Source organism: Meles meles, chromosome 1 (assembly GCF_922984935.1).
Source record: "Meles meles chromosome 1, mMelMel3.1 paternal haplotype, whole genome shotgun sequence".
NCBI classification, from domain to species: domain Eukaryota; kingdom Metazoa; phylum Chordata; class Mammalia; order Carnivora; family Mustelidae; genus Meles; species Meles meles.
Window position 1 is genome coordinate 42,457,899 of NC_060066.1, and position 21,022 is coordinate 42,478,920.

Consider the following 21,022-nt stretch of genomic DNA (forward strand, 5'->3'; position numbering starts at 1 on the left):
CAGTAATACAATGATTTAAAATGTTTTAGTACCAAAGTAGTTCACTTTTAACCATTTGAAGATAGGAACTACACTCAGTACGATGCAGAAAGAGGAGCGCCTGGCTGACTCAGTTGGTAGAAGATGCAGCTCTTGATCTTGTCATGAGTTCAGGCCCCACTTTGGGCATAGAGCCATAAAGGAATGAGATGTTCTTTTAAAGTAAAAATATTGCAAAGTAAAATATTTGCTTTTATTTCTTTAGGTGTATATCTTTGTATTACCATTTATAGAAGAGCAAAATGACTCCTTTGTGTTTGAGTTTCTATTTAGGATAGTAAGGTAACAGTATTTTGATGAGGCAATTCCTAAGGTTTAGTTGGTATGTATTTCTAATATAAAAATGTTTATTGATAATAATTAAAGTTAATTTTTTCCCCTATTCCTCTCCTCCCTCACAGGACATTGCTCTTATTTTGCCAAACTCTTCTGAAGGTTCTATTTCTGAACTGGAGCAGCTCTCCAATTCTCTACCAAATAAAGAACTGATGGCCTCAATCTGTGACTGTTTACTAGCTGTGCTAGCTAACTCTGAGAGCAGTTACAACTGTTTACTGACATGTGTCAGAACAATGATGTTTCTTGCAGAGCATGATTATGGATTATTTCATTTAAAAAGGTATGCTTAATTTAATACATTCTTGGGTTTAATTTTTTGCTCTATCACCCCTCCCCAAATTGATTAATTCATAGATAATTAAAGAAAGTTGAAGATGTGATTTCTTTTGTATGGAAAACTTTGTATCTATGGAATAGATTTGTTAGTAGCGAAGTGTGTTAGTAATAAAAGCTTTAAGATTAAAATTGTAAATTGAGTAGATGGACAAATTAATGTGGGCAACTTACAGTATTTAAGAAGGGTATCTTACTGTTCCAGGGATGTTAATTCACACTCTATTTGCTTTGTTGATACATTTACCTTTAGTCCTTCAAAAGTGATGGTGGTATGATATTATGGACCCTAAAGCTAAAAGTACTGATTCTGTATTTTTTATTCTGTAGAGGAATTAAGATAAAATTAATTTGAGATAATGTAAACTTCAAGTATAATTTCTGCTCCAGTCTCTCAGTCCATGCCCTCATCTTTTTCTTCTCTAGGATGGTAGCTCGATATCATGGAGATTTCCTTGGGAATTTGTAGAAGTATGTAGGATTATGAGTTAGAAGGGAGGAAGAGACATATGTTTGTGCCTCTCATTCATTCTTATAACATTGGCTGAAAACTTATGTTCCAAATACTGTGTGGTTCTGGGTCCTACCTGTCTCCTCATTTATAGTCTCTTGGGTAGCACCTGCTGAAAATCCAAATTTTCCTTCTTTGCCCTGTCCCCAGTCTCTCACTGTAGTCTTTACATTTTACTTCTGGAATGTCCTTTTTCCTTTTGCCTGGATATTTACTGTATATCCTTTAGAACTCATATTCTTCACCTCCAAGAAAGCAAAAAAAAAAAAAAAAAGCTTTCCTTGATTCCTCTATTCCTGGCTCTTACAAGTACCCTTTGCATACATTTGCCATAGCATTTTATGTGATGTTTTTGCTGGATTCATGTTTCTGGTCTTTTTCCTATTGGTAATCTTTTCCTAAATTGTCTTAATCTATTCCCTTTTCTCCCCTCTGGCTCTAATTTTTCTGCTAAGCTCCAAATAACCCATCCATCTTTTGACATCTCTGCTTGGTTGTTTAATGGACAGTTCAGACTAAATAGACCTGAAGCAGAGCCCTTGATATTCTTGCTTCAAGCGTGTTTCTGTCTTGTTCATCCCAGTGAATGTTATCACCATCCACTCAAGTATTTCTTGGTGATACTCACTTGATCGCTTGACTGAGGTGCTGCTCTCAGGATTCTGTTCTGCAAACCTAATAACTTTCTACTTTTAATTACTAAATATTTTGGAGAATGTATTTTGAGACTATGCAAATATCTTATTTCTGCTTAAACCTTTTGTCCGCTAAATAAATACTCATCAGTGAATCTTGGCATGTGGCAGTTTTTACTGTGGTGTCCTAATGCAAATTTCCTATTTCTCTTATTCCTTTTTAATTTATTAGTTATCTTTGTATAAGGGAGAATTATCATTTTTCCCTCATTTGTTTACTTATTTAGAGATTTATAGCATTATAGACTAATGGACATTAATTTTTTCTTTATATGATAATCTAAGCTATTGTTATTCATTTTGTTGTTCAACTTGTATCACTGATTTAGGTTCTTTTCATTGGACTGAGTGAAGAAATATATGCATGTGTCCTAACTCATTCATATACACATCAACATTTACTTTTGTTTGTATTTATTTATATGTATGTATTTTTTAAAATGAGTGTATACTGACATTTTGACTCCAATATCAGATGTTGTTTCTAGTTTTCTCCCTTTCCTTGTAACCTCATTCATGTTTCATGTTGTACAGTTCTATGGATTTTGACAAATGCATAGAGTCATGTGTTTATTACCACAGCTGCATACAGAGCAGTTCCATCACCTTAAAATTTCAGTGCATTACTTTTTTATAGACAACTTCTTTACAAGTTGAGCAACAAAAATACCAGATTTTGGTATTGTTAGTTGTTGAAATTTTAGACATTCTAATAGGTAATGTAGTGAACTCCAGTTTTTGATAGATCCTATAAGTAAGGCTCATTTGCTTAAAGTTGTATGTAGAAACTAGTAATTGTTGTAGTCTGATTTTAAACCCATGCTTTTTTCATTAATCATATTATCTGTCTTTGTATTTAATATCATTCCTTTTTGTTGTACCTTATCCATTTCATTATTTTATAAAGTTTTCAAGATCAGGAGTCTTTATCTTTCTCTCTTTTATATTACTTTACCGAAGTCTTCTATGATGGCATCTCAGAATCCAACCACATTTTTCAAATACAAACACTGCATGTTTAGTGTTAATATAGTCTTATTTTCATTTTGACTAATTATGAAGTATTACAACTTAAAGGACACAATTGAATATTAGAATACTTTGCCCTTGAAATTCTCTGTTGATCAACAAAGAGCTGTGTAAATATGTAGAATAATTTTATCAGGACTGTATGTTGTCATGATTGATTGCTATACTTAAATCTTGCAGTATCAGGGGTTGATAAACTATGGGCTATAGGCCAGATCCAGCCTACCACCAGTGTTTGTAAATACAGTTTTATTGGAACATAGCCAGCATTTATGTATTGCTTATGACAGCTTTTCCACTACACAAGCAGTTGAATAGTTGTAACTGAGACTGCTGTTGTGTATAGAGAGAAACAGACTGTGTTGTTACATAGCCTGCAAAGCATAATATATGTACCATTGGTTTCTTTACATAAAAAGTTTGTAGATCCCTAGTCTATACCCTGATTTCCTTCTGTCAGATTATAGTGCCATAAAGATACTTATTTTTTGTAGTTATTATGTAAATCAGTCTTTCTGGTCAGGTTTCTGAGACCACTATAACCTTATATTAGAGAAATCCTCAGGCTATAAAAATAGGGGTGCCTGGGTGGCTCAGTGGGTTAAGCCTCTGCCTTCGGCTCAGGTCATGATTTCAGGGTCCTGGGATCGAGCCCCGCATTGGGCTCTCTGCTCAGCAGGGAGCCTGCTTTCCCCTGTCTTTCTCTGCCTGCCTCTCTGCCTACTTGTGATCTCTCTGTCCGTCAAATAAATAAAATATTAAAAAAAAAAAGTGTAAAAATAAGGAACCTTGAACTTTCTTGTGCTAAGTTTTATATCTTTACATTTGGGCTAAATATTTTCTTTTGGTGGGGGAATGTCTTCTTTAAGAACTTGAAGCTTAATTTTAAAAGGTTGTATCTCTATGTACTGCCTTGTTAAATGGTTTATGTACATAGCCACACCAAAACGTTTTTTGAACAGTGGACTGAATGAAGATAGTTTATTTCTTATACGAGATTTATACATTAAAATTTCAAGACATATCCTCTCTTTTTATTTACAGTTCTTTAAGGAAAAACAGTAATGCTTTGCATAGTTTACTGAAACGAGTGGTCAGCACATTTAGTAAGGACACAGGTGAACTTGCATCTTCATTTTTGGAATTTATGAGACAGATTCTTAACTCTGACACAATGGTAAGTGTACACATATGTATATGTATGTATTTTTTAAATTTACAAAGTTCATCATAAGTTAAAAAAATCACCAGTGTTCAAAAGTATCTTAGGATGTGTTTTGGAAGTTTGAACTGAGTGTTTTTTTCTGTGCCCTTATCTCACTATAAATGCAAGTTTTTGACGTATAAAAAAGGTGTTTAAGAGCAGAATTACTAACTCTTTTTTAAATTGATTAAGCATCATTAATTTTTGAATACTCTGATGTGGCAACTTAAATAGAGAACTACTACCCATAGTGTCTTCATTTTTTTTTTTAAATATTTTATTTATTTATTTGAGAGAGAGAGAGACAGTGAGAGAGAGCATAAGCGAGGAGAAGGTCAGAGGGAGAAGCAGACTCCCAGTGAGCTGGGAGCCCGATGCGGGACTCGATCCTGGGACTCCAGGATCATGACCTGAGCTGAAGACAGTCGTTCAACCAACTTAGCTACGCAGGCGCCCCATTATTTTTTTTTGAAGATTTATTTGTTTATTTTTTAGAGCGTGTGCACGCATTAGTGGGGGGAGGGGCAGAGGGAGAGAGAGAATCCTCAAACACAGTTCCCTCTGAGCTTAGAGCCTGACTCGGGGTTTGATCCCAGGATGCCAAGATCATGACCTGAGCCGAAATCAAGAGTTGGATGCTTAACCGACTGAGCCACCCAGGCGCCCCTTCTTTGATTTTTTTCCTATTATTTTTGTGTTCTCTACTTGGTTATTTCTGTTTTTATCCTTACTGGTTTTTTTCCCTTCTACTTGCTTTGAGATCAGTTTACTCTTCAGTTTCTAATTTCTTCAGGTGGAAGTTTAGGTTATATTAATTTGAGATTTTCTGTTTATTTATGTGTTTTTCTTTTTAAATGTAGGCGTTTATAGTTACAAATTTTCCTCTGTACACTATGGCATGTTATGTTTTTGGTTTTGTTCATCTCTAAGGATTTTCTAATCCCTCTTGTAATTTTTTCTTTGGTCCATTGATTATTTAGAGGTGTGTCTAATTTGCATATAGGTGTGACTTTTCCAAATTTCCTTCTGTAATTGATTTCTAACTTCATTCCATTGTGGTCAGAGATCATACTTTGTTGAGGCTTGTTTTACAGAATAAGGTATGTGCTTTCCTGGAAAATGTTCCATGTGCCCTTAAGAAGAATGTGTCTTCTGCCACTATTTGGTGGCACATTCTGTACATGCCTGTTAGGAGTAGTTAGTTGATAGTTGTTCAAGCCTTCTGTTTCGTTATTGGTTTTTCTGCCTAGTTGTTCTACCCACTACTGAAAGTAGGGGAGTGAAGTCTCCAACTGTTACTGTTGAAGTGTCTATTTCTCTCTTTACTTCTGTCAGGTTTTTGCTTCCAGCATCTTGAGCTCTATTGTCAGGTGCATATATGTCCATGTTTGTCTTCCTGATGGATTGATGCTTTTGCTACTATAAAATGTCTTTCTTCATGTCTAGTAGTAACTTATGTGTAGTAATAACTTACGTCTAAACCTTTATTTTGAATTACTGGTACAGCCACTCTAGCTCTGTTTTATTTATTGTTTGTGTGGTATATATTTTTTCTACCCTTTTACTTTCAGTTTGTTTGTATGTTTTAGTCTAAAGTGTGTCTCTTGGGCACCTGGCTTTCCTAGTTGGTGGAGCATGCAACTATTTATCTCAGGATTGTGAGTTCTGCCCCATGTTAGGGGTGGAGCCTACATACATACATACATAAAAATGTATTCCTTGTAGATACCATATAGTTGGGTTGTGTTTGTTTTACATTCTGCCAATTTCTTTTGATTGTTATAATCAATTTATTTATGTCTAATTACTGATAGGATTTATGTCCGTGTTTTGTTATTTACTTCCTATATAACCTTTTTTCCTCTTTATTGTATCTTATGTTAAATAGATATTTACTACTTTGCCATTTAACTTATTTTTTTAAGATTTATTTATTTGTCAGAGAGAGTGTGTGCATGCACAAGTCGGGGGGGGTGGCAGGCAGAGGTAGAAGTGGGCTTGAGCCCAATGTGGGACTTAATCCCAGGACCCTGGGATCATGTCCTGAGCCGAAAGCAGACACTTAACCAACTAAGCCACCTGGGCATCCCCATTTTAATTTTTTTGTTATTTCTTTTGCTTTTTTTTTTTTTAGTTATTTTCTTAGTGGTTTTCCTGAGAATTACATTTAACACCTTCATTGAATACAGTCTACTTAACATTAATATAACATAATTTTAGTAGTATATAAAAATGCTACAGTATAGCTTTATTCCCTTCCTTTGTGCTATAATCATGCAAATTACATTTTTATACATTATGAACCCCTTAACACAGTTTTAGCATCATTGCTTTACTTTGTTGTCTTTCAGTTCAGATAGGAGAAGAGAAGAGTTACAAATAAAAATGTGTTAGTATCGGGCGGCTCAGTGGGTTAAGCCTCTGACTTCGGCTCAGGTAGTGACCTCAGGGTGCTGGGATCGAGTCCTGCATCAGGCTCTCTGCTCAGCAGGGAGCCTGCTCCTCCCCCCCCCCCCGCCCGCCTACTTGTGCGCGCTCTCTCTCTTCTCTCTGTCAAATAAATAAATAAATAAATCTTTTAAAAAAATATATGCTAGTATTGCCTTTTAGCTATATATACTTTACTGACATTCTTTATTTTTTCATGTGTTTAAGTTACTGTTTAATGTCTCTTCATGTCATTTGTTTGAAGGACTCTCTTAAGTATTTTTTGAGGAATAAGTTTGCTAGTGGTGAATTCTCTCTTTAAAAAAATAAAATCTAGGAATGTCTTATTTCTCCCTCTTTTTTGAAGGATAGTTTTGTCAGTTATAGAACTCTAGGTTGATAGCGTTTTTCTTTCTGCATTTCGAATATGTCTTCCTTCTAAATTCTGGCTTCCATTGGTTTCTTTCTTTCTTTTTTTTTTTTTTTAAAGATTTTATTTACTTATTAGGCAGAAAGAGAGATCACAAGTAGGCAGAGAGGCAGGCAGAGAGAGATGGAGAAGCAGTCTCCCTGCTGAGCAGAGAGCCCCATGTGGGGCTTGATCCCAGGACCCTGAGAACATGACCTGAGCTGAAGGCAGAGGCTTAACCCACTGAGCCACCTAGGCGCCCCTCCATTGATTTCTGATGACAAATCAGTTATTCTTATTGAGAATCCCTTTTATTAGCTGAGTCACTTCTCTTTTGCTGCTTTCAAGATTCTCTGTCTTTGGGGTGCCTGGGTGGCTCAGTGGGTTAAAGCCTCCTTCGGCTCAGGTGGTAGTCCCGGGGTCCTAGGATGAAGCCGCAAGTCAGGCTCTCTGCTCGGTGGGGAGCCTGCTTCCTCCTCTTTCTCTCTGCCCGCCTCTCTGCCTACTTGTGATCTCTGTCTGTCAAATAAATAAAATCTTAAAAAAAAAAAGATTATCTGTCTGGTTCTTAATAGTTTAATTATGATGTGTCTGAGTATGAATTTCTTTGAGTTTATTCTCAGAGTTTGTTGATCCTTTTGGAAGTATGGATTAATGTTTTTCATTAAATTTGGGGTGTTTTCAGTTATTAATTCTTCATATATTCTTTGTGACTCTTTCTCTGGATTCTTATTATATGTATGATGATGCTCTTGATGGTACCCGGCAGGTCTCTGAAGTTTTTGTTTGTTGTTCTTCATTTTTTTCTGTCTGTTCCTTAAAGTGAATCATCTCAGCTGACCTATCTTTAATGTTGAGCCCCTCTACTCAGTTTTTTATTTCAGTTACTGTACTTTTCTACTCTAGAATTTATGTATAGGTTTTTAAAAATTAATTCTTACACCTTTATTGATATTTTCTTGCAGAGTATTGCATCAGCCTTCTTTCCAGTTTCCTTCCAAACATTTACTTCTCTCATATTTTCTGAAAAGTTCTGTGTGAGTTCATATCTTTGTAAATCAGACCTCAGATCATGTCCCTCCATCTTACAATAACTTTTGGTATCTGTTAAATAAATTCCAAACTTTTTAGCATGGCATTCAAGACTATTTACTGTATGGCCAAAAAGCTACCTTTGCTACAACTTCTTCCTTGGAAAACATTTTATACTATGCCATCATCCTTAAATCTCATACATATACACATCTTTCCTTGTGATGCTTTTTTTAGCTTTTGGTCTCTCTCTCTCTCGATAAAACTAATCTGTTCATAATGCCTGTTTAATTCATCCCTCTTTGTGAAGCCTTTGAAATCACTTTATTTCTGTACACTTTAAAACATGTTATATATTTCTTTTTCATAGATCATTTACAGGCCTTTTTACCATTTCCCACCCCTCTTTCTGAATAGGTCAGAAAGCATGTCTTTCCATCTTTTTCCCAGAGTATTGATACAATGTCCTGTATGATTTAATATTTATTTATAATTATACTATATAAATATAATTAGCATTATACTTAATATACAAGCAGTATATTTAATATGAAGCATGTGTTTAATACAAATAGCTGTGTTTGACAAATGAATAGAATTTGATTTGAAACTGTATCACAAATTTGATAGAATTTTCGTTTTCATTTTCCTGAAATAATTTTATAGAGTATGGTTTTAAAAAATCTTCTTAAAAATTCCTTATTACTATTTCTAATAGTATTGCGTATACAGAATACTTCAAATTGTGCTAAATTTGACCCTAGATTTTGTGAGATGGCTTTCAGTATAAAGTAAGTGGATTAAAGTATAAAATGCATTTTATTTTGTTCAAAACTGTTTCTGCTCATAATAGTGAAAAAGAGATAGTATGGAGAGGTGAAAATTTTGCATTGTTCCGAATATTTTAATCATAGTTTTTTAGCCTTTTTTTTTTTTTTTTAGATTTTTTAGAGCAGTTTAGGTTTACAGCAAAATTGAGTGGAAGGTACAGAAAGTTTCCATATACTCTTTGTTCCCCGATCTCCCCCATGCACAAGCTCCTCTACTATTGCAGTCTTTCCTACTGTCTCCTATTATCCCTTAATGTTCCTTACTATCAGCCTACCAAACTACTGCATTACAGTGGTACAATGATGGACTGACATTGACACATTATCACAGTCCATACCAATATTCTCATTGACACATTATCATAATCCATATCAAAGTCTATAGTTTATATAAGGACTCACTTGGTATTGAACATTCTGTGGTTTTTGACAAATGTATAATGATGTATATCCACCATTGTAGTGTCCTGCAGAATAATTATACTGTCTTCAATTTTCTGTGCTCCTCTTACTCATCTTTTCTCTCTTAACCCTTGACAACAGATCTTTTTACTCTCTCCATAGTTTTGCCTTTTCTAGAATGTTAGGTAATTGGAATCATACAGTATATAGCAAGTCTTCCATATTTTTCATGGCTTAATAGCTCTTTTCTTTTTAGTGCTGAGTAATATTCCATTGTGTGGCTATCTTATATTTTATTTATCCATTCACCTAGTGAAGGGCATTCTGGTGGTTTCCAAGTTTTGGTGGTTGTGAATAAAACTGCTGTAAGGTTTTGGGTGGACATAAGTTCTCCTCCTTTCTTTTAACAGATTATTTTAGTTCATTTTCTCTGACCTTTAAAAATAATGACCATTGTAATATTTTCTGTCTCAGCTACGGTAAACTGTCTTTTGGTGAAGGTGATATGAATAACAGTGAGGAAAGAAGCAGATGCTTTGATAATTTGTAATCTGTTTAATATACTTATTTCTATAAAATATATTTAGTCTGTTAATTTGTCCATTTTATCAGCATTTATGAGATAGTTCCTTTGAAGAGAACCGTGTATAGTCTGTTAGTGCACTCTGATTATTTTTAGCTCCTTTACCTTAATTTTTAAAAAATAAAACAGGCTAGACCATTGTCAACCTACCCTTTACCCTTACCTCCAAACAAAGCAAATCAAACTCTTACAGATAACATTTTATTGAATTTCTCATTAAAACTGTATACCCTCTTCCTTAACACAACAGTAAGTGACTAGTGTTTTATGAAAGGTACAGGTATGCTTCTGGAACATAGTCAGTTTGAGTGAGAATCTTTTAAGAAGAATTTTTTTTTAAGATTTTATTTACTTATTTGTCAGAGAGAGAGAGAGCACACAAGCAGGGAGAGAGCAGCAGGGAGAGGGAGAAGGGGGCTCCCTGCTGACGCTGAGTGAGGAGCCTGATGCGGTACTCGATCCCAGGACCCTGGGATCATGACCTGAGCCAAAGGCAGATGCTTAACCAACTGAGCCAGCCAGGCATCCCAAGAATAATTTTCATTTGGGGTACCTGGGTGGCTCAGTTGGTTAAGTATCTGCCTTCGGCTCAGATCATGATCCCAGGGTTCTGGGATTGAGTTTCTCCTTGGGTTCCCTGCTCAGTGGGGAGCCTGCTTCTTCCTCTTCCTCGGCATCTCCTCTTGGCTTGTGTTCTCTCTCTGTCTCTCAAATCTATAAATAAAATCCTTTAAAAAAAAAAAGAGTAGTTTTGATTGAAATGTGTTCAGTTATAAGGCAAATGTTAGAAACTCCAAAGAAAATTTTTATTGTTAATGCCTATTTAAAAATACTAAATCCTGCATCTAGATATGTGTATATAGCCTCCTCTAAGAGACCATATTCATTTTGAGCCATTTAATATGGGGCGCTTGGCTGGCTCAGCTGGAAGTGCATGCAGTGCTTGATCTTGGGGTCGTGAATTCAAGCTGTACGTGTAGAACTTACTAAAAAATAAACTTAAAAAATTAAAAAAATAAAATGGGCAGTGGGTGGGGAATATATTCAGTAATGTTGTATTAACTTTGTATGGTGACAGACGGTAACTAGACTTATTGTAGTAATTAGTTCTCAATGTATACAAATATTGGTTCACTGTTATATACTGAAACTAATATAATACTGTGTGTTAATTAGACCTAAATAAAAATGATAAAATAAGATTGTGTTGTAAAGATTTGGAACTACTTAAGTGTTCTAGCATATGTGACAATGTGGATAGATTTATTTTCATGAACCAAGACTTGGTTTGCTGAATGAATTTTCTAATATTAAATTATTGTCATGCCAAAACTCATTATATTATATTGTTTACTTTTTGAAGTAAGAAATACTAACTTTTTTCATGACAGCATATAGCCTTAAATATGGTAGTTACTGTTTTCTTTAGTTGTTTGTCTTAACCCCAGAAAGATAAATTTAGGTTCCATCATTTCTTTATTATAGTAGCCATTTTATTGAGTATCAGTCAATATATTACATGTCCTGCAAGTGCCATTGTATTTGCACTGGATGTTTTTGTTGGGAAATCTGCTGCTAGTAAATTGAGTATGTGTGTTTACCTGTTTATTTTTTGAGTCTTACTCAAAGAGATGTATTTTAGCCTTGAGCTGCTTTCTTAAAACTAGCCATTTGTACTAATGTAAAAACCAAAATATTGAGGGGAATATTGCAGCAAATGGCTTAAGTATCTGAATAAGTTTGGAAGCATCTTTGCAAATTTCTCTGCTCTCAAATTTAACTTGTGTGTGACATTTACAGGGATGTTGTGGAGATGATAGTGGTCTCATGGAAGTAGAGGGAGCTCATCCATCACGGACAATGAGTATTAATGCTGCAGAGTTAAAACAGCTTCTACAAAGCAAAGAAGAAAGTCCAGAAAATTTGTTCCTTGAACTAGAGAAGCTTGTTTTGGTAAAAAAAAAAAAAAAAAAAAAAAAAAAAGAAGAAGAAGAAAATAGAAACAAGATAAAAACAGTTCATTCCCAAGATAAATTTTTCTTCTCTTTTTGACTAGTACAAGTTTTTCATAGTGGCCTTTTTAAATAGTGAACCCTCAGTCGGTACTTAAAAAGTTTGAAATACTCTTTGAATTAATAATTGGGGTGAAATTCTCCATACTAATATGAATCTTAAGGAAGAGGGCAATAGTTTTTGAATTATCTATTGTTTGAATGCAGGGTGCCCCCTGCTTCCCTTCTTCAGAAATAAAAGGACAAGTGTTTTTCATGTTTGTTTTATTTGAACATGTTTAATATTAAGTTGATAAGTTTTTGATGGTGTTCCAAATTTCTTAATAATCAAAAAATATTATAACATTTTCTACTAAAGAATCAGTAGATTATGGGCATAAATGTTCAAGTTTTACTTGCATCATCTTATTCTGGTTTTGTCTCTATCTAGGAACATTCAAAAGATGATGACAATCTGGATTCTTTGTTGGACAACGTAGTTGGACTTAAGCAGATGCTGGAGTCATCTGGCGATCCTTTACCCCTTGGTGACCAGGATGTAGAACCAGTACTTTCAGCTCCAGAATCTCTCCAGAATCTGTTTAACAATAGGTAAAATAAACAGTGTTTTCTGGTTAAGTAGATAATGTCTATTTAATGACTGGGATCTAAAGAGGGCCAGCAAACTGTTTTTCTGTAAAGGACCAGAGAGTAAAAATTCTAGGGTTTGTAGGTGACATTTGGCTTCTGTTGCATATTCTTCTGTAGCATCTTGTTTGTTTCTTATGGCTTTTTTAAAAACTTAAAAACTTTAAAAAATAGAGCATTTCTAGCTTATCGGCCATGTACAAGCAGGTTTGCAGAATGGGGGCCATAGTTTACTGATCCCTGTTCTAGAGGTTATATGCCTCTTGATCTTGGGAGCACTGTACTTTTGAAGCATAATGACTATTCAGTTTGATGGAATTATTTAGAAAAATTAAATACAGTTTTTGTATGTGTTGGTACAGTATAATAAACTTGGTTTTTAAGTACTTATTTTACTAATAGTTTTGAGGGTACCATTTTTAATTGTACTTTCCACAGATTTTGCTTAGAAGGTAAGCTAAAATATTTGATTTTGGAATTCTATGTTTTTACCAAATACCTCTCTTGTTCTAGGACTGCATATGTGCTAGCTGATGTCATGGATGATCAGTTGAAATCCATGTGGTTCACTCCATTTCAGGCTGAAGAGATTGATACAGATCTGGATTTGGTATGAGTAATTTTATTACTAAATATTAGAAAAAAGTTATTGTGTATTTTTTCATTTTGTGTGTATCGTTAGCACTAAAACAAGTTAGATAGTGTATGGCTGTTAAAAGCCCATGTGAGGACAAGTACTGCATTATTTTATACAAAAATAATATCCAGATAAATATCCAGAACACTCAGTTCTTTCTAGTTAGTGATTGTATATTTTAAAATGAGATTTTTTTAACGCAAAAAGTATGTTTTTGCTAAAGTACCCTGAAGCATTTTTCTTGTATTTTTAGGGTATAAAATAGAGAAAAGTATCCTACAAAGTTACAGTTCTCTCCTGTTTTGGGGTTTAAGGAGAGGAGTAGTATTTTGGCAGTTGGCTCTTAATTTGGGGGAAATGTAAAGAATTTGCTTATTAAAATAATATAGGTACAAATGGGAATTCATATTCTTGAACATAATGCTATGAACAGGTAAGAGTATAAATAAACATTTAAAATTTAAAGCACTGTGATTTATGCTTCTCAGAGTTGTATTAGGGAGGATGATTTGTTACATATTACTGTACCATGTATTTTTTTCTTGATCAAAACAATAAATATATTTGGATATTCTCTGGTCCAAAGAGTATTAGTATTTATCGTGTCTCATTGCATATGAGACCAAAATAATTGTTTACTTTACGTTTAAGGTATATTTACCTTTATATATATATATATATAATATATTGAAGGCTCCTTTCCCTTTTTAAAAAATATTGCATAAAATTTTATTTAAATTGCATTAAAGAATTTCTCTTGGGGTGCCTGTATGGCATAGTCAGTAGAATGTAATGACTTTTTTTTTTCTTTTTTTAAAATTTTTATTTATTTTTTGAGAGAGGGTGAATAAGAGAAACAAGCAGGGGGAGTGGCAGAGGGAGAAGCAGAGTCCCCAATGAGCAGGGAAGCCTGACACAAGGCTCAATCCCAGGACTCTGAGATTCATAATCATAATCTGAGCTGAAATCAAAAGTTGGACTTAACCAACTGAGCCACCCAGGCACCTCCAGCATGGCTCTTGATCTTGGGGTCATGAGTTCCTACCCCATGTTGGGAGTAGAGCTTACTTAAAAATTTAAAAACAAAACTTAATTTCTCTTTTAGTGTAAATTGTTTAATGATTTTTTTAGGACTGCTCTGTCCAATAGAACTTTATGCAGTAACAGAAATATTCAATAACCTGCGCTGTCCAGTACAGTAGCCATTAATCTTAAGTGACTGTTGAGTAATGAAATGTTGTTGATATAACTAAGAAACTGAATTTTATTTTTGATTTAATTTTAATTAATTTAAATTTAAATAGGCACATGTGGTTAGTGGCTACCATATTTAGTATCACAGATCTAAAATATTTGGGTTAGAAGTTGTTGTTTTGGGGGTCCCTCGGTGGTTCAGTAGGTTAAAGCCTCTGCCTTCAGCTCAGGTCATGATCCCAGGGTCCTGGGATCGAGCCCCACATCGGGCTCTCTGCTCAGCAGGGAGCCTGCTTCCCTTCCTCTCTCTACCTGCCTCTCTACTTGAAATCTCTGTCTGTCAAATAAATAAATAAATAATCTTAAAAAAAAAAAGAAGTTGTTGTTTCATAACTTTTATGTTGAAACACAACTATCTTGCAATGAAGATTATAACTTTACATGGTTTGGAAAATTTGGGGTCTTGGGTTTGCTAAATTTGAAAAAAACTTAAGTAAACATAATTTTTATTTCTCTGGAAGTAAACTTAGGTTAGACCCTCACCTAATGCAGGGAACTTTGAGAACTGTGGCACAGAATCCTTTTATTACAGATACTGTGACTATACAAGTCTTATAAAGTATGTTATTTTCAGATTGTTTTGGAAGAGTTTTGGAGATGCTACTTTGTTAATTTATATAGATAAATCCTGAGTTCCTGTCAGACAGCAGACAGCCCTTCTTTGGGGAGAAATGCCACCCCACCCCACCCCAAAATGCATCTGAATTCCTAAGATTTTTTTCTTTAACTACCAATGATGTTGCTTTTTGAAAAGATGAAGGAAAGGGATGCCTGACTGGCTTAGTTGGTGGAGCATGCATGTTGGATGTAAAGATTACTTAAAAATAAAATCTTAAAAAAAAAAGAAAGGATGAGGGAAAGGAGCAGGCCTATAATTTATTTATTATGAGAGTTAAATATGATCTATAGGAAATATGAATTTTTATAATAGAATGTTACAGTAATAATTTAAGATGTATTTCTCATTTTGTTTAATTTTCATGACTGCAGGTGAAGGTTGACTTAATCGAGCTCTCTGAAAAATGCTGTAGTGACTTTGACTTGCATTCAGAATTAGAGCGCTCGTTCTTGTCAGAACCATCATCTCCAGGGAGAACTAAGACTACTAAAGGATTCAAACTTGGGAAGCACAAGCATGAGACCTTTATAACTTCAAGGTAAAATTTATTATACTGAAGATCTTGATTGTGGTCATGGAAGCTTATTTATTGTTATGTACTTTAAGATAGCCACATAACTATAGAGAAAAAAGGAAGGTGATATAATACATGAGTCATAAATATTATTTGGAATTTCTTTTTTTAAAGATAATACTTTGATCAGGATATACCCAGTACATTTGTCACCTTGTTCTACTTCATGAGACTTTGGAAGGTTTTAACAAGTGATGAGCTGTATTATTTTAAATAATGGTTAATCATAGCTATAGAATATGAGTACCATTCTTAGCTAGTTTTGTTGTGTATCCCTGGAGAGTAAGAGATATTTGCAACATTAACACAACTGAATGAAGAAATAATTGAAATGGAGTTTTTCAGTATTGTAAACTTTAACTTATATATTCACTGGAAATATGAAAAAAAAGAAAAAGTTTTCATGGAGTGTTTTTGTTTTAATAGTGGGAAATCTGAATACATTGAACCTGCCAAACGAGCCCATGTTGTGCCGCCACCAAGAGGAAGGGGCAGGGGAGGATTTGGACAGGGTATACGACCCCATGATATTTTTCGTCAGAGAAAACAGAACACAAGCAGACCACCATCTATGCACGTGGATGACTTTGTTGCGGCTGAGAGTAAAGAAGTGGTCCCTCAAGATGGAATACCCCCACCCAAACGGCCACTCAAAGTGTCACAGAAGATTTCTTCTCGTGGTGGATTTTCAGGCAATCGAGGAGGACGGGGTGCTTTTCATAGTCAGAATAGGTTTTTCACACCACCTGCTTCAAAAGGTGACTTTTTAGCATCTCTTTTCTAATGGGTTAGAGTATTGGCACATTAGAGTATTGAATAGAAGTGATTTAGATGTAAATAATTCCGATGAAGTATTTTTCACTTACTACAATTAAGCTACTACCTCATACTAGTGGTTAACTATTTGCAGAGTACTTTTTGGATAGAAAAAATCTTTTTAAGTTAATGTTTAATTAATTGCCTGTTAGTGATAAGTTTAAAAGAAGTCACTTGGCTAATTATGTTCCCTTTCACATTGGGAATTGTATTTATTCTCTTTGAGAAGTATCTGTACATTCTGAATAGTATCTGTAAGTTATATACTTACCAACCAGTTTCTTTAGGATTCTTTTTTTTTTTTTTTTTTTGAAGAGTTTCTTTACTCACTTGAGGGAGAGAGAGCAGGAGCACGAACAGTGGGGAAAGGGAGAAGCAGGCTCCCTGCTGAACAGGGGGCCCAACATGGGCTCAATCCCAGGATCTGGGATTGAAGCTGAGCTGAAGGCAGCCTCTTAACCAACTGAGCCACTCAGGCACCCCTCTTAGGATTCTTTTGTGTAGTTCACCATTGAGTCTCTTACCTACTTGCTTCTTGATGTTATATTTAATCCTTTTTCCCCCTTAATTTTATTTTTAAGTACTCTCTGCACCCAGCATGGGGTTCAAACCCACTACTTCAAGATCAAGAGTTGCACGCTTTACTAACTGAGCCAGCCAGGCACCCTCATTTAATCTCCTTTAAATTGCTTCAAGATTTTATCTGTTACTGAATTCCGTTTCCAACGTTGTACACCTGTGTCATACTTACTTCAAAAAGCCATCCTTCAGTATGGGACCGAGGGAGACCACTGCACAGCAGAGATTTAAACACAAATCTTACCTCTTTTTAAAGCTACAGTTACGGAATTTAACCAAAAAAACCCCCACAAAACTTGTTTTACTGATTGTTTTTTTGTTGTTGTTGTTGTTTGTTTTTTTTGTTTTACTGATTGTTAAAGGTGGCTGCTTTTAGTTATTGTATGACGTTTTTTGCTTCTGTGATTTATTAAACATTTTTTAAGATTTTATTTATTTATTTGACAGAGAGAGACACAGTGAGAAAGGGAACACAAGCAAGGGTGGTGGGAAAGGGAGAGGCAGGCTTCCCGCTGAGTATGGAGCCCGACACATGGCTAAATCCCAGGACCCTGGGATCATGACCTGAGCCGAAGGCAGATGATTAACAACTGAGTTGCTCAGGTGCCCCTGTTAAGCATTATTCTTGTTTAAAAATGCTTCAAACTTTTAGAAACTCTCTGAGTATACTTGTATAAGTTATACTTTAAGTTATACATGGGACTCCATCCCAGGATCCCAGGATCATGACCTGAACCAAAGGCCCATGCTTAACAGCTGAGTCACCCAGGTGCCCCCAGTGTTGAATTTTCGGTAATACAACTGAAGTAGTAGATCTTGATTGTGTTATCTGTGTTTAGGAAACTACAGTCGTCGGGAGGGAACAAGAGGCTCCAGTTGGAGTGCTCAGAATACTCCTCGAGGAACTTACAATGAAAGTCGAGGTGGCCAGAGCAACTTTAACAGGGGCCCTCTTCCACCATTACGGCCGCTTAGTTCTACAGGTATACATCCTTCCTAGTTGATATTGCTGAGAGAGAGAGAGGTGAATCCTTTTCAAATTGTTGGATGTCATATACTGTCATTCTGGGAGAAAATATTTTCAAATATAGACTTATTATTCTAAAGGGAATTTAATTTTGTATCTGCAAATGAATGCCCAATGTGTATTTCCTATAGGAATAATCAACATTGGATTCTGAACTACGTATAATCTGAGCACTTTCATAGTTATGTGCTCTGTTCTTTGTAATCTAAAAGATTTTATTTATTTATTCCTTTGAGAGAAAGCATGAGCAGGAGGGGCAGAGGGAAAGGGAGAGAGAATCTCAAGCTGACTCCATACTGAACCTGGAGCCCAACACAGGACTTGATCTCACAACTGTGAGATAATGACCTGAGCTGAGATTTAAGAGTTGGACACTTAACTGACTGAACCATCCAGGCATCCCATTCTCTGTTTTTATATTTCAATAGTGAAAGCCAATCCTTGAGGTACTTTTTTGACCAACGTATTTTAATAATAGAGGTACCTTCATATGGTATATTCTGTTTTTATTTACAATATTGTCTTGTGTGTGTAAGCATGTAACCTGTTTTTCCTAAAACACTACTATATCAAGTCGAGAACTCTTGTGATCAGAAGTAGCTTTTGGCTCCAAAGCACTTTCTTTTTTTTTTCTTTTTTTTTTTTTTTAATATTTTATTTATTTGACAGAGAGAAATCACAACTAGGCAGAGAGGCAGGCAGAGAGAGAGGAGGAAGCAGGCTCCCTGCTGAGCAGAGAGCCCTATGTGGGGCTCGATCCCAGGACCCTGGGATCACGACCCGAGCCGAAGGCAGCGGCTTTAACCCACTGAGCCACCCAGGCGCCCCAGCACTTTCTTTTTTATAACAGCTTTATTTGAGATACAGTTCTCACATATCATACAATTTACCTATTTAAAGTGGACAGTTCAGCAATCTTCACCACATTCATAGAACCAGCACACGGATTTTCAAGGGGCAACCAGTAATTTCTGTCTTAATTTGAGTTCAGTTTTATAGATTACTATTTCTATAGTGGGAAAGGAAAGGATGTTATGACTAAAAATTATATTTTTTCTTTTATAGGCTACCGCCCAAGTCCTCGTGACCGTGCTTCCAGAGGTCGTGGGGGTCTTGGACCTTCCTGGGCAAGTGCAAATAGCGGCAGTGGAGGCTCAAGAGGAAAGTTTGTTAGTGGAGGCAGTGGTAGAGGTCGTCATGTACGATCCTTTACACGATAAAATTTCTTTTGGGAACATCCTGAGTGTATATGAACATTTCACGAGGACGATAAAAGTTAAATAAGACATTAAAGGACCAACTTAGACTTAGCAGTTATCCGGAGACATCTGAGAGAATATTTTTATCTGAAGAAAGCAGATTTTGTTTGATACCTAACACAAGATTTCAATAAAAATGCAAACTTTGTATGTATGTTTGTATATATTTTTTTTCTCTTTCATATATAACTGTTTACAGAATTTCTTAGGTAGAAAATGAACAATGAAGTGACTTTGGTTTTAGTGTATTTTTGCCTATGCCACACATGCCCCCAATAATTTTCTCAGCTCATGGTGCCCTTTAGTGTTTCAGTAACTTTTTCACAGTTTCACAGTTTTTCACAGAAAAACTTTCACAGTAAGTTTTTCACAGCACACCTAAGGCAAGTTTATTAACAGTTGGGCTCAAACAACTTAATAACAATTTCTGTCATAACCATGAGTAACTGAACACTGCCAACTTCTCAAACCTTGGAATAAGTTTGGACACTATCAGTATCATTTTCTCTTCCACTATGCTGTTCACATAGTACTTTTTATCACAACTATTAAAAACCTGGTCTTGCAAAGATATACTGTCATGGAAAAATATTGAAAATATAAAGTATCTTGAGCTAGTAGTTTGTGTTATGTCTAACAGATATGTTTCTCTTAAAAACTTAAAATCGTGTGGCATCTATATTAATTTACTAGGGTGCCCTGGTGTACAGTTTTAGAAATCTTTTGGCTGTACTGAAAGAAGCATGACACTCTTCTTGACATTTGAAAGAAAGATGTATGGGGGGGGGGAGAAAGAAAGATGTATGTTCTCTGTGTTTCAGCTTTATACCTACTTATGCTATTTTATTATGCTATTTTATAAAACCTAAGTGAGACATAGTCTAATAATGGTCTTTTGAGAATCAGAAACATCTAATAAAATCTGGACTTAATGTACAGAAATGAAGTTTATAACTTTGAGAAAATAGCTATATTTTCCCCAAGAGCTATCTTAACACACTTAGCCTATATAAGTGGCAAAAAATAGAGTTCTGAAACAACAAAGGAGTGTATGAATCTCATGCCATCCCTTTATCACTGTTTGCCAGACTATTTGTGAGAGTACAAAGTATGTTTGTTTGGAAAATAAAAGCTCAGAAAAAAAAGGAAAGCTCAGCTTTAAAGATTTAAGCGAAAGGTAATGGAAATCTTTTCATAAGTAATGGCCTCAAAAAAATCCAAGATAACCTAAAACTCTTTCAATCCTGAAACCTAATGAGTTCATTCTCTCTGAAGATGTATTTTCCACATTAGATAAAATTCGAAATTCGTTCCTAATGTCTGACATAAATACATGGAAAAATAGTTGTTTTTAAAAGTAATTGCATTTTTTAAATAAAGTAACTGCATTAAATAATAACATGGATATATAAATATAGATGCATAATTAACTTGGTTTTTTTAGCTTTAAGTTGAATATAATCTAAGAGTTGTTTCTACTGTTTTGTTGTTGTTTTAAAATTTTATTTATTTTTTTGAGATCGAGAGAAAGTATAAGATGGGGGGAGCAGCAGAGGGAGAAGGAGGAGCAGGCTCCCTGCTCAGCAGGAAGCCTGATGTGGGACTTGATCCCAGAACCCTGGGATCATGACCTGAGCCCAAGGCAGATGTTTAATGACTGAGCCAGCCAGGTGCCCCTCTACTGTTTGTTTGTTTTTTTAATACTTTATTTATTTATTTGAGAAAGAGCACACAAGCAGGGAGAGGTGCAGAGGAAGAAGCAGATTTCCCGCAGAGCAGGGAGCC

At 35.2% G+C, this 21,022-nt stretch overlaps 1 protein-coding gene across 1 annotated transcript in view; it reads left to right on the forward strand.

Annotated features, from left to right (window-relative positions):
* VIRMA (vir like m6A methyltransferase associated) overlaps positions 1 to 19,391 on the forward strand; it is a 60,492-nt gene extending 41,101 nt beyond the window's left edge. Inside the window, exons 16-24 of the mRNA XM_046009372.1 lie at positions 441 to 658; positions 3,991 to 4,123; positions 11,634 to 11,786; positions 12,276 to 12,436; positions 12,986 to 13,082; positions 15,354 to 15,520; positions 15,983 to 16,314; positions 17,791 to 17,934; positions 19,044 to 19,391. Coding sequence (XP_045865328.1) covers positions 441 to 658; positions 3,991 to 4,123; positions 11,634 to 11,786; positions 12,276 to 12,436; positions 12,986 to 13,082; positions 15,354 to 15,520; positions 15,983 to 16,314; positions 17,791 to 17,934; positions 19,044 to 19,198 — 1,560 coding nt within the window. The 3' untranslated portion in view covers positions 19,199 to 19,391. The remainder of the gene's footprint in view (positions 1 to 440; positions 659 to 3,990; positions 4,124 to 11,633; positions 11,787 to 12,275; positions 12,437 to 12,985; positions 13,083 to 15,353; positions 15,521 to 15,982; positions 16,315 to 17,790; positions 17,935 to 19,043) is intronic.
* Positions 19,392 to 21,022: the final 1,631 nt, after the last annotated feature.